A 13510-nucleotide genomic window follows, 5' to 3' on the forward strand; every position below is an offset into this window, starting at 1 on the left:
ACTATACATTTCAGCAAAATTGACTGACTTCCCCATTCAAGACATTTCATCTCCTCCCTCTATATTGTCATAATTGAAATTAAGGTAAACTGAGGCACAAAGTTTTGAGCACATTACATTTATTGGTAAGGCTAGCAGTTACCAATAAAAGGGGTCTCTCAGTTCTCCAGCAAGCCAAAAAAGCCTCAAATGAGGGCCAACGATTTTTGCAGACAAAAAAGAGGAGCATCCAAAAGCTAGAAGTCAGCATCATAGATGGGAAAATAACATGATTGGCTAGAAGTTTGGAATGCTGGACTAGCAAAAACCCTCCTTCCATCTTGTTGCTATGGAAAGCTCATCAGTGGTGTCCACCTGCATGGCTAGTTATTGTCACAGTGGTAACAAACCAGACTTTTTCAAAGGATAGCCAATGTTTCAGAGATAAACAGATCTAGGCTGTTTGGTGTACACCTGCATTCTACAAGGGTAACAGATTTCCTTGACGCAAGAACAGAGCCATAATTAGCAGGAAAAATAAACTTCTAAACTTATTTAACTCAGAGAGGGAAGCTGAACTTAGGAACTTAACTCAGAGACAAAGAAATGTGACTTAGGCAGTATACAAAATGTCAGCAGTAATACATAATAGAATCAATTATAAAAATGGAAACAAATCAGTTTGATTTTCTCAGTATCCTTGCACAGACTTGCACAGACCCATTTCTCATTCCAGGAGTGTTTCTTTACTTCTACCTTTTGTAACTCCTAGCTTCCCATAGATTCATCTCAAATATCTCTTCCTGGAAGAGACCTCTCCTGATTACCATTACTGTTAACATCATTCTCTTTCTCCCTGATGCTGAAATTACTTTGAATTTATTTGGTATACACTTTGTGTTTATTTATCTATGTATCTATATCCAATAAAATTTAAGTTCCTTGAGGGCCAGGTCATTTTCATTTCCAGGTTGACATTTCATTGTCAATAAAGTATAAGTACTAACCTGGCAGGTAGAACTAAGAAAAGCAACAAAAGGCTGGTATGAAAGGAGGAACTCCCTTTAATACAGGAAGTAAAGGGATCATAGTGTCATAGAATTAGGTCTTTTCAGGGATCTCAAATTAAAGAATCCAACCTCTTACCCAAAGCAGAAATTTCTTCTACAAGTCCTCCAGAAGTGGGTTTCTAGCCTCTTTTTGATACATTCCAGGAAGTTAAATAAGGCTTTATGTTATGAAAATATTATTAGGCTATTTATTACAAGTATATTATCACTGTAATAGTAACAATTACAATCATATGCAATACTTCTGAAAATGTAAAATATTCACCTGAGAACCTCAGGGAAAGAAGAGAAGAGCTGTAATGTTAAGTTTAAGGGGAGCAGAGGAGAGTTCTTGAGTTATACTTGGGTGGCAAATGGAGGAGAGAGGACAGAAAGAAGGTAGGGAGAAACAAGATTAATGGTGAAACTATGCTCCAGAGGGGGTAGACTATAGATCCTAAAATAATCTGGTGAAAAGTGACATTAGTTCCCTTACTTCCAGAAGCTCCCAGGGTATAGGCCTCCAACAGGTTCCCTGTCCTTCCAAATGCCTCCCTACTTCATGGCTCATCTTTGCCTTGATATTTCTTTTACGGTATGTAAGCCTTTTCATCCCCCAATCAGAGAGAAGGGTGAAAGTGTCAGTTGAGATAGTACATTAAAATCGATTCACCTTAGAGTGAATTTTATATGTGCATATATATATATATATATATATATATAATATAAATATAAATTGATAATGGCACCAGAGCCTTCTTTTCAGAGAAGACTCTGATGGCATCAACATCTTCTGTTTGGTAGGGAGAGGGTAAAAGAAGACAGAAGAACTGTATACCTGGAGGAAGAGGGGGAAAACATTGTAAAGGAACAAAAAAGAAAAGGCTTGGAAATGGAAGGTAGTAGATGCAGAAATGACATAAGGAATATAACATTTTAAAGACATCACATCTTTGCCTGGGGTCATTTCTTAGAGTGTGCTCCAAAAAAGGATCTATCAGTTGTAATTCCACCATTAGCACATGAATACCAGTTTGGTAGATGTTATATTATACTTCATAAGCGTTAAAAAAAAAAAAGTATGTTTCTTTAAGAAAGACAAGCATGTTTTCCAATAACTATTGCTCATTTGTGATTTTGTTTTGTAAATTGCCTTTTCGTATCTTATTACCATTTGTCCCTTAGAAAATCCATATCTCATTTAAGACTACGTCAGTTACTTAGACATCAGTTAATAATACGTCCAGTTACTTACACATGTTATATGTTAAGTTTGAAGCTATTATATTTGATGCAAATGTTTCCTTAACTTTTTTTTTAAACCTTGTTCTATTGTTTTATGTGGTACAATCTTAAAAAGTTATATATGAAGGTACCATCTTCCATGACTCTTCCTAAGTCATACTCTGTTGGATGGTAATTCACTTCCCTGAGATTCTAGTTTCAGTTCCAAAGGTCAGTAATATATCCTCTGTACTGGGCTCTCCCGATTACCCAAAACCTCCTAAATGCTTCTCTCTCTCTCTCTCTTCTTCCTCTCCCTGATGTTCTCCCCTCTCTGAGAAGTTCTCTCCTCCCAGGCTCTCTGTATAGCTGCAGTATCTCTCCTCACCTCTCACTTATTCCCAAGAAAGAACTGGCCACAAATGTAACACAGTCATTCACTGTCAGGGCAGGTGCAGAAACTCAGAATCAGAGCCAGTGAGTGACATTATTGAGGGCTAATATGTATTAAACCCCAAATCCTACTGAACCTTGAAGAAAGAGGAATGGCTAACACTCCAAGGGACCTTCCCAACAAAGGGTTCCCTTAGCAGCAAGGACTTTCTTGAGGAGGGAGAAATCAGGAGCATTGGAGCCTGTCCATCAGAATGAGGAGAAATTGAGCGAGGAAGAGGCCCCCATAATACATAAACAATACTTTACCTATATATTACATATATAACTGTTACCTTTTATTTTCCAGAATATCTCATTTTGATGCCTCATACCCAACCAAGCTCTAAGCACAAGGGTTTTTACCCTGAGGTTAGTGAACTTTTAAAAATATATTTTGCTAAATATATTTCAATATAATTGGAGTTTTGTAATCTTATGTATTCAAGCATTTAAAAACATTATTCTGAGAAGGAATCCATAGGTTTCATGAGATTGCTAAAGGGGTACACCATACAAAAACATTTAAGAACCGCTATCAAGGGTGAAAGGAATCAGAGTGAAAAGACAAATCTTTTCTCCATTTTCCAGCTTCCCCATCCTGGTGCCCTCGATACAGTCTGAGGAAAGCTGTCTGTATAAGTGGCCAGACTGGTTTGGGAATCAAACCCGTCTGCTCTTTTATCATGCCCTTACTTATGGCCAGACAGAGATTTAAATAAAATGAGCAGGTGGAGATAGCAGCCCTGGGTCTGGTGCCCTGAGTATTAGTTCTCTCTAGAATTATACAAAAGAGTCTAGGAACTAAAATGAGTCACAAGCAAGGAGCTAATCATTCTCAGGTATGATAGGCTCAAAGAAAGAATACATAACTGGCAAGAGAGGAAATCTAAGATAATACCTTCTTTTTCAGTAAGAGGTCATGGTAACTTTGGTGAGGTGCTCCAGTTTAGAAGCCAGAATGTCTGTTGAGCTAGAATCCTAACAGGTGACCCAAAGGAGGAAAAAGGAAGTTATAGAATCATAAACCCATATAATCATCTTGCAGGGTCCTCCAGATCATACCATCCCAGACTCTGCCTCTGAATATAATGATCCCTCTCTCAACCCAAATGGAGGGCAGAGTCCCCAGGCTAGTGGGTGGTGGGGCAGTCAACAGTGGGCTTCAACTGGGAATAAAGAAATTCACAAGAACAACTCCATCACCAGAAACCAAGTTGTCTACGAGAGACAGTGCCATATGGTAGAAATGGTACCATCTCAGGAGTCAGAATACCCGAGTTCAAATCTCATCTCTGATGCTTACTACCTGTATGACTTTGGCAAGGCATTTGTCTTCCCCCATCCTCACTGTCTTCATCTATAAAATAATGAAGTTGGGTTAAATATACTTTGAAGTGTGTTTTGGCTCTACATCTATGAGGCTATGACCATTGGTCACAATATGCAATGAAAGCTCTAGTTCTCATCCCCTAAAGGAAAGTAACTTAAAAAAAAAAAAAGAATGGACATAGACACAGCTTTAGCAATTTCACCTGGGACCAGGTATGTTTTATTGAGAATAGCTGTGAAGCGGCATAACATCTGGGACTTTCATACTTTCCTCTGTGTACACACACAAAACATATCCCCAAAGTGGAGGGGAGGCTTGGAGCAATACCCACTCACAGTCTGGTCCCAGAGACTAAAGGCTTGAGGAAAGGTATGCACCAGTGGTAGGAAGTGCAAAGGGATGGCGGAAGAGGAAGGTGCTATTTCAGGCACTTTGTCAAGCAAGAAGAAGTAGTGAGGGCAATAAAGCCATATATAGAGCATGGAGGGATTCCCTTTTCTCCAAAATCAGACCTGATCCTACACATAAGCATCAAAGTGCACAGGCACATAGACTTTCCCCTCACAGGCCACAATGATTTGTTTAGTTAGATAGGAAGCTCGATATTGGCAGTTAGGGTATTTGGAGGCTCCAGTCTGACGGCAGTGGGTGAGGTTCAGAGGCAAACTACTCTGGTGACAATTGGGCTGCCCATTCTTGCAGGTGATGTTAGCCTCCTGGCAGACAGCATCGACTATTTCCTTAGGCTCGTGTATGAAAGTATTGACAGGCTTGCATATCCCTTTTGTCATGTTCCGGGCCTTCATCATAAGATTGCAGTACTGGGTGTTATTGGTGGTCAAGTGCTCTGGGTCCATGTGCTGCCGCTGAAACTTCTTTGCAGCAGACTCTTTGCCAGCTGATAACTGGGCCAGCCCTACTAGGAACAACCCCAGTAGGACAAGTACCATATGGGAACTCTTCAGAGCCATAGTGGCCTCACTTACCAACAGAAGCCTACCTAGGAAAGAGGGGGAAATATTGAGGAAGAATTTTTCACCTTGGAATGAAAATCCCAGTCCCATGTTTAAACTGCAAACCAACTCTCCTGGCCAACTGGCTCTAGCCTAACTGTCTTTTCCTTGAAGAACAGCCCTTCCTCCAGCCTCATCAGACAAGATCAGTTTCCTTATGTGTAGAATGAGGGGGGTAGGCTAGATGGCTCTCTAAGATGGTCTCTGACACCAGTAGTCAGTCAGTGTATGAAACTCATTGCTTGAAAGACAACCCCTGCCATACCCCTTTTTCTCCTCTCCCTACAACTTGTTTCACTATCCAGGGTAAATTATCCCCAATCATAATTCCTTGGGATAGTGGGACCCAATTTAATAAATATGTGTGTATGTACATACATGTATACACACACACACATATATGTATATTCCTCATGAATAAGTTTATTTGTAGGACAAGATGATAAGTAAAATGAAGGGGTTGGACTAGATGAATTCTAACCTTTTTTTTTTAATTGAGGTAATCGGGGTTAAGCGATTTGCCCAGGGTCACACAGCTAGTTAAGCATCAAGTGTCTGCATCTGGATTTGAACTCAGGACCTCCTGAATCCAGGGCCCTTGTTCTATCCATTGTGCCACCTAGCTGCCCCTGACTAGATGAATTCTAAAATCTCTTCTAGCTCTGTGATTCTATGAATCCATTTGGAGTGAGTGAGTGAGAGTGTGTGTGTGTGTGTGTGTGTGTGTGTGTGTATCACAGAAAAGAGATGACCCATTTGTGCATTCTAAAAGTCTCTTGGGAACTCTCAGAGAGGAAATTCCCTCTACCAATTTGTGTCAGCACCTGCCCTGTAGGTTACTCTCTTAGAGAGCTTCCTTGGGCACAGAGAGGTTAAGTTACTTTCTCAGGGTCCCACAGCCATTATGTGTCAGTGGTAGATCTTGAAACCAGGTCTCCTTGACTCTCAGGCTGGCTCTCTCTCTAGTATATGATGATATTTCTCTTTTTGCACGTGCATATAGCACAGGTCAAATCAACAGCCTCCGACTTGCACCATCTAAATGCCATGAGTGGGCCCGACATATCCCAAGTATTCTATATCATAGAGACTAATCCTGGTCATCAGTAACATGAATCAGTTTCACTGTATTCCAAAGAAAGATACATCCCCTCTAACTTGATTACTCCCCTTCCCCACTCTTGAAGGTAAAATCTGTTCTCAACAGGCTGCTCCCTTTTCTTCTTTCTCTCTCTTCTGTCTGGCATTAAGTTTCATATTCAGCCTTCTCCTAGTATACCCTATCCCTGATATTCTTTACTTCTGAGTCCTCAGAGACTACCTTTAGAAAGTATCCAGTGCCTTACTTACCTTTAATTTTTGTTCAGTCTCTGGTTTGAAATGAGTATTTGTCCCAGTTCACTTCCCTCTCCCCATCGAAGGCAGGTCTTATTTAAGATACAAAAAAAAAAAAAGGGGGAGTGAGTTGGCACCCTGGGAAGGAGGAGAGGGAGGAGCATGGCAGGCCCAGATTCAGGGAGGAGTTAATAGAACCTTTCTCATTATTGCAGTCTTGACAGATCTGTCCCTTCACAGAAATCAGACCCTAAAGTTTATAGTAATGGAGCAAAGTCTAAAAATCTCATCTACACTGATTAGCTTTTTGCTATCAGTTTGGCTTTTGTCTGTTGGGAGAGGGATTGGGGGAGATAGATAAATAGGAAATAAAATCTGATAATCTTAAGAGGAAACTCTATTTCTCTTTCTTTGTGTCTTCTATAGTCAGAATCTACATGTAATTCTTTGGGTGTTTGTTCTAGTCTGGTCTTCTGGAAGGTGTTTTTGCTTATTTCTTTGTTTCTGGCAAGTATTATTTCAGTTTATTATTATTATTTACTTTCTTTTTAAAAAATTATCAATGCTTTTCATTTTTTTTTAAACTATAATCTTTTCCCAAGGAAGGTACTTGAGAACCATATAGGATCAGAGATTTAGAGACAGAAGGGATCTTTGAGTTCATCTAGCCTAACTGTCATTTTATAGTTGAAGAAACTGAAAGGCAGAGATATTAATTGACTTGCAAAGAAAGTAGTAAATGGGGGCAGCTAGGTGGGCTCAGTGGATAGAGTACTGTCCCTGAAGTCAGGAGGACCTGAGTTCAAACCCAGCTTCAGACACATAACACTCACTAGCTGTGTGACTCTGGGCAAGTCACTTAACCCCAATTGCCTCATTAAAAAACAAATAGGAAATAGAAACCATACCCTCTGATTTCAAATCCATCACTCTTTCCCCTACACATCCATTTGCCTGTGGTTGGCAATAAATAAGCAGATGTAGCAAAGATCCTTCTTTGGTAGAGGCTTGCCAAGGTCAACCATAGGGAAATACCAAGGGGGTATGGCCTACGTTCTTATGCCAGCAGCCAAGCACATTATAGCTCGAATCATAACAATGCTTCAAAAGATTCATTATATCTTTGATTTAGATACACTTCCACTGACACAGATGACAATCTATATAATACCTTATCAGATGCTTGTTCAAGTTGCTTTAGCTGAAAAAAAAAAATCGTCGACTTTAGGTTGTCCCCAGGACCAAATGTCTAGATGTTGCTCATTGGGGAGGAGGAAAATTTAAGAAGGAAGGGAGGAGACAGGAGTGAATGGAGTCCAAAAGATAATAAATAGCACCTCTGACCCATCCCGCACCTAAGCAAGGTCTCCCTTCCCGATTGAACGACTTTCTAGTGATGACCTCTCAGGATTTAGCTAAGGTCAATTTCAAACAATTCAACACACCATCCGTCCCTGGACCTGTTCTTTGATCCATTTGGTCTTGCCTACATTTTCACTCTTATGACCTAACCTTCTCAAAGCTATGGTCATCTCCATGATAAGATGAGCCACTGAGTGGGGCTTTAGTGGAGATTTTATATGGGGAATTAGGTCAAAATAAACATCAAATACAGCCTTGAAAAAGGTAAAGGAATCACAAAATAGGTAGAGAAAATGTGTATGGGTTGGTGAAGGAAGAGTGTGAGCTTAAAAAGAAAGGTCCATGTTTCTGATTTAAGCAGGAATCTGTGTGATGATGAAAGCTATATGAGTCTTACATATCATTATTATTATTATTTTAAACATGAACTGGTAAAGTTTCCTGGATTTGGAGTTGGAAATGCTGTGTTCGAATACTGACTCTACTACTTACTATTTAATACTAGCTTAGACAAGCTACTTAGCCGCTTTGGGTCTTGCTTTCCTCATTTGTAAAATGAAGACTAGATGATCTTTCCAATTCCAGCTCTAAAATCCTGCCTTCCTCCATTCTATTAAGCCTTCCAGCTGCACACCTGGGTCATTTCCCAGCAGTCTGGTAGAAATAGAATGAGATCTTCATACCCATGGGGTGGGGTAATTTTCTTAATTCTCCATTGGTGTGCACTTCCCCATAGTCGCAGCTGTGTGTGTGTGTGTATGTGTGTGAATGATCTATGAATAGATTATTTCCTCATAGTACCTAGGCCAATGTCTCTTTTCTTTCCATAGGAACAGGGGCCAAGCTTCAAAAAATTACCCAGTGTCAGCTTTATGACTGTGTATGGTTATAATGGGGAAAGGTGATCACAGTTCCCCAAGAAGGCTGTGTGTACATAGTTAGGAGCTAATATCTTCCCATGACTTACCCAGTTTTTATTTCACTATGAGCATTTGGATGTAGCTCTGAAATTGTCATTCATTCATTCAACAGACCTACTATGTGCCAGGCATTGGGACGAAAATGAAACAGCTCCTGCCTTTTTGAAGTTTACATTCCATTGGGGGAAATAACATAAACTTATCTGAGTAAATGCAACATGGATATCAAGTAAATACAACATGATTTAGGGAAGGGGAGGGGCAGGAAGGAGCACCAACGAAGAGGTAGATCAGAATAGCATTCATACAGAAGGTAACATGAGCTGAGCTTTGAAGAAAGTAAGGGACTCTGTTAGGATGTAGAGGTGAGGAAGAACATTCTAGAAATTAAACTGCCCCCAGCTACTATCTGCTGGTCTTCAGCTGTTCAAACTCTCCAATACCCTTCGCTGTCTGTAGTATCTAGCAAACCTCTTCCTTGAAACTTGTGCATTAAAGTTTTGTTCACATAACCTCAGGCCATGATAGCTGTACTCTGCAAGGTGACCAATCAAAATCAGCAGAAACTTTTGAGTGTTGAGTAACCCTATTCTTTTTACTGACTTTCCATGGCCCTCACTCAATCTCTGGACCAAGGCAATTATTTGATTTGAGACTAGAAAATTCCTTTTATCTCTTGTCAGATCCCTGATTATCAGTTTGAATCCCCTCAAACTACTCCAAGGACTCCACATAACAAAAGGATTTCCTGAGGCCCCTGTAATGCTTCTGGCTGCAAGACAAATAAGAGAGTCAGATGAAGCCAAAAGAGCTATGCACCTAGACTTAGATCCTTTCATACAAATTCCAGACGTTATCAATACCTTCCAGCAAGAAAATGTTTGATATTTCTTTACTCTTAGCTACAAACCTCAACGGCCCCTCAATCGTCTATAATGGAGAGAATTTGGGGAAAATTACTTGGTTATAAAAATGCATTAATAAATCATTTTTTAGAGGCTATTGATAGGGCCAGAAGATCTTCATGAGGTAGACTAGGAAATTTCTCATAATTCTAGGCCACAAAGCTAAATTTCCAGGCTTTCAATGTTTTCTCACTCTGAAAAGAGCATAGGGAGGTGAAGGGAAACAAACTCTAGAAAGAATTTGGGGCAGGTGAGAAAATGGACTAATAGGGATGAAGTAGGAAGATCAATGTTTAAAAGTTGATTATTTGAGTTTAAAAAAGGGGAGCAAGGAATCCAGAAAGCTATAGAAAGCATCACACCTAGACAAGTTCTCTCCTTTCATGTGTCCAGCTTAATTCTTCCATGCCTTCTTCCACACTTTTTAGCTAATCAACCCTATGTCCAAAGCAAAGTTAATAATACAGGTCATTGCAGGGTCAAGTAGACGGCCAAGAGATAGCGAGATTTCCCTATCAGAGGCTCACTCCACTGCAGCTGTTCTCTTTCACTTCTTTTTGGTTTCAGCCACTAACAAAGACCTTGGGTTCTAAGCAGTTGGAAATAGAGAAGATTATGGGTACTTAGGTGGTGGATAGAGTGCTGGGCCTGGAGTCAGGAAGACTCATCTTTCTGAGTTCAAATCTGGCCTCAGACACTTCCTAGCTGTGTGACCCTGGGCAAGTTACTTAACCCTGTTTGCCTCAGTTTCTCCATCTGTAAAATGAACTGGAGAAGGAAATGTCAAACCACTCCAGTAGTGTTGCCAAGAAAACCTCAAATGAGGTCACAAAGAATCGGAAACGACTGATATGTGTGTGTGTATGTGTGTGTGTTCCTGCATGAGGAGCCTTGCCTTAGGCAAACTTTTGAAGTAGGTGCAACTTGCCTTCCAACCCTTCCTCTCCCTTCTTTCTATGTACTTTGACCTCCTAAGGACCTTCCAGTTCTTAGAACCTAGTGCCCCTGTATCACTTTAGGCTGTCAGGGCCTCTTCTCCTCATCCTAACCAGGATTCCCAACTTAAGAAAAGGTCTGCTGTCAGTCATACAGGCCTTAATATAAATGTTTCCATCTTACGGGTGTTTGAGCCTTCTCTCTAATCCAAGAATGAAAGACTTTGACCACTCTTTAAAAGAATTTCAGGTACAGACAGCAAATGGCTACTGTAGTGTGTTCTCCCTGTTGTTGTCCTAATTGTAGGAAGGAGGAAGCAGAGACCAGATGGCACTTCCTAAAATCTCACTCTCAAGGTTGGTTTTCTGATTTGGGCATCAGAGTGTGAGACCAGGGAAGGAAGAGAGGCAAAAGAGTTCAGTTGCAAACAGATGAGGAACAGTGAAGTCTAGGGTTGCAGTCCAGCTTAGAATAGCCTAGAATACCTAGAAAGCCTGAGTTCAGGTTCTGAGATTCACAGACTCACCTAGAAGGGACCCTAGAGGTAGGTCATTTAACTCAGTGGTGCCAAACTCAAATAAAAAGAAGGCCACTAAACCCTACATGAGGATACCTGCTGGCTTCATACTGACCTAGAAAACGACATATAAATAGTATCTATCTTCTATTGTATTTTTATTTATTTTGTTAAATATTTCCCAATTACATTTTAATCTAATGTTGCTGCTGCCATGCCAGTGGGGAGATATGTTAGACACTTCTGTTAGTCCAACTCCCTTATTTTATAGTTGAAGAAAATGAGACTCTGAGTGGAAAAATGATGCCCAGAGTCACCCAAGTGTAAGTGGCAGAGAAGGATTCCAACTCAGTTCTTGGGATTCCAAGTTCCTTTCTTCACACTACAGTATACTATAATAGCTCCCTCAGGAAGCAAGATTTAGAGAGGTCAACAAAAGTCCAGACTCTTGGATTTGGGCTACAAGAAATCTCCAGTCTTCAGATTAGATGCTTACTTTCTTTACAGGTGAGATTACATAACAGGTAATGTCAACAAAGTAGGTTTTACAACCCTGACCTCTCCTTGATCCTAACACCTTCTCCTTGACACCCCCACCCCCCACCCCTTATCACTCAGCCTCAAGAGCAAAGTCTGGTCTAGGCGTCTCAGCTAGCTAGATAAATAAACCCTTAAGCCTCTGCCATTTGGGTCCTCAAGTGGTGTCAGAGGTTGGCAGCATCATCACTTCTGATTCAAAGACTGTGAGACTTGGATGTCTGGGATCTACTGTACCGGCCGCGCCGAACACTCCTCCTATAAGGAGCAGGCTGCCAGAGTCATACTCACTCATCAGTCTTCGGTCCTCAACCGGATAAACACACAGAGACGAACCATCGGGAGGCGCCAACACCAGAGCTTTATTCAGAGGCCATCACAGCAAGCCATCACAGCAAGGCCAAGCAGGAAGGCCAGAGCAACGGAGCAGGAGCCAAGAGAGCGCGTGATCTGACCACGCTCGTTCCTAAGTACCTACTTAGCCCCTCCTCCCCAGCCCCGCTTACTAGCCAATGATTGTAGGGTCAGATGCCAGAAGAGGCTGTCTGAGTTTAGCACACCAAGGGAGAGGGAGTGACGTAGGAGGCTAGGACCGGATACAGGAAGGAGGCATCTGGGATTAGTGCATAGACAGAGTACGTGACCTAGGAAGTCAGGAAGGACACAGGAAGGAGGCGTCTGGGGTTGACGTTGCATATAGGGAGGGGACTAAGCAAAGGGACTCAGTCCTCTGCCATCCCACTCCCACGTGGCACCGCCCTTTGCCTCAGGAGCACAAGCTCCGGCTACTTCCTTGCACCCAGATTATCTCACATAGCACTGCCCACTGCCTCAGGGCTTCTCCGTACCTAGCCCATCCCAGTTCACCATGACTCCACCTACCACAGCCCCTGCCTCGACTTCCAAATACCCAGATTCTACCCCAATCTTGCCACAACGCCCACCTGGTAGCTGCCAACATAGACAGTCCCTCACAATCTACCACAGCAGAAGACTCAGCTGACCCCTGAGTAGAGTGATGTGGTATCCTAGATTCATCAGGGTATATGTCAATACTAATGGGATTGTGGGATCAAAGATTTATGGCTGGAAGGGGCCTCAGAGACCTAACCCAGGAGTAGGGAACCTACAGCCTTGAGACCACATATGACCCTATAGGTCTTCAAGGGCTGCTCTCAAGTGCAGTCTTCTACAGAAGAACTAGAGATCCATATGTGGCCTCAAGGCCGCAGGGTCCCCACCTCTGATTCTTGTGCAATCACCTTAATTTACCAGTGCCTCTCATTATCCAAGGAGGTAGCCCCCTTGCCCTATCCCATATATGATACCCAATCTTTCCTGCCTTGTTAATTATTGACAAGGCTCTCAATGTGAAAGAAAACAGCTGGGTCAAAGAGTGAGGAGTAGGCAATGGGGAGTCAGGATGCCAAGTTAACTGGGGACCTATTGCCAGATCTAGATGGCCTCCTTGTCTGAGGTATGGTGAAAAAAAATATGATAGAGGATCTGACTTCTGTTCTTTCTCATGGATCTGGGGAAGGGGGTTAGGGACCTGGGCTGGTCTTTCATTACAAATGTCATATCTTTAATGTAGTGGAAAGAGCACTGGATTTGCATTCAGAGGATATGGGTTCAACGCTTGCCTCTGCTATTTACCTTTATGACCCTAGGCTTGGCTTACCTTCTTACCGAGGCTACTTTTCAAAAAGAAGAGCAGGTCTAGGTCCAGATTCCAATCCTCTTGCTCAGAATTGGGGAGATGGGTAAAAAGCAGCCTTCCCACCACCATTTCAGGCAATGTTTATTGTTGTTTGTCCTTCATTTTGGAAAAGGATCAATGACATCGCAGAATGATATCTTGACTTGCACAGTGAATTGGATTTAAATGAAGAAGAATCACACAAAGTCACCAGCTTCACTCTTTCTTCCAGAGTCATTGAAGTCCGGTGACTAGACAAAAGTCGGGAT

General features: G+C 41.7%; 1 protein-coding gene across 2 annotated transcripts; it reads right to left on the reverse strand.

Moving 5' to 3' along the window:
- Positions 1–4205: 4205 nt before the first annotated feature.
- On the reverse strand, positions 4206–11852 carry LOC114028809 (ribonuclease pancreatic-like). Of its 2 annotated transcripts, none has more exons than XM_027843107.1 (3): positions 11834–11852; positions 6381–6457; positions 4206–5017 (listed from the first exon to the last, which is right to left on the reverse strand). In XM_027843107.1, exon 3 carries the CDS (start codon positions 4986–4988, stop codon positions 4536–4538), a length of 453 nt encoding a protein of 150 aa, XP_027698908.1. In that variant the 5' UTR covers positions 4989–5017; positions 6381–6457; positions 11834–11852; the 3' UTR covers positions 4206–4535. The 2 variants fall into 2 exon arrangements, with proteins under 2 accessions (XP_027698908.1, XP_027698909.1); XM_027843108.1 differs by having other exon boundaries at positions 4206–5013; positions 11834–11850.
- Positions 11853–13510: the final 1658 nt, after the last annotated feature.

The sequence above is a fragment of the Vombatus ursinus genome, unplaced genomic scaffold (genome assembly GCF_900497805.2).
Source record: "Vombatus ursinus unplaced genomic scaffold, bare-nosed wombat genome assembly UNPS02014894.1, whole genome shotgun sequence".
In the NCBI taxonomy this organism is placed as follows: domain Eukaryota; kingdom Metazoa; phylum Chordata; class Mammalia; order Diprotodontia; family Vombatidae; genus Vombatus; species Vombatus ursinus.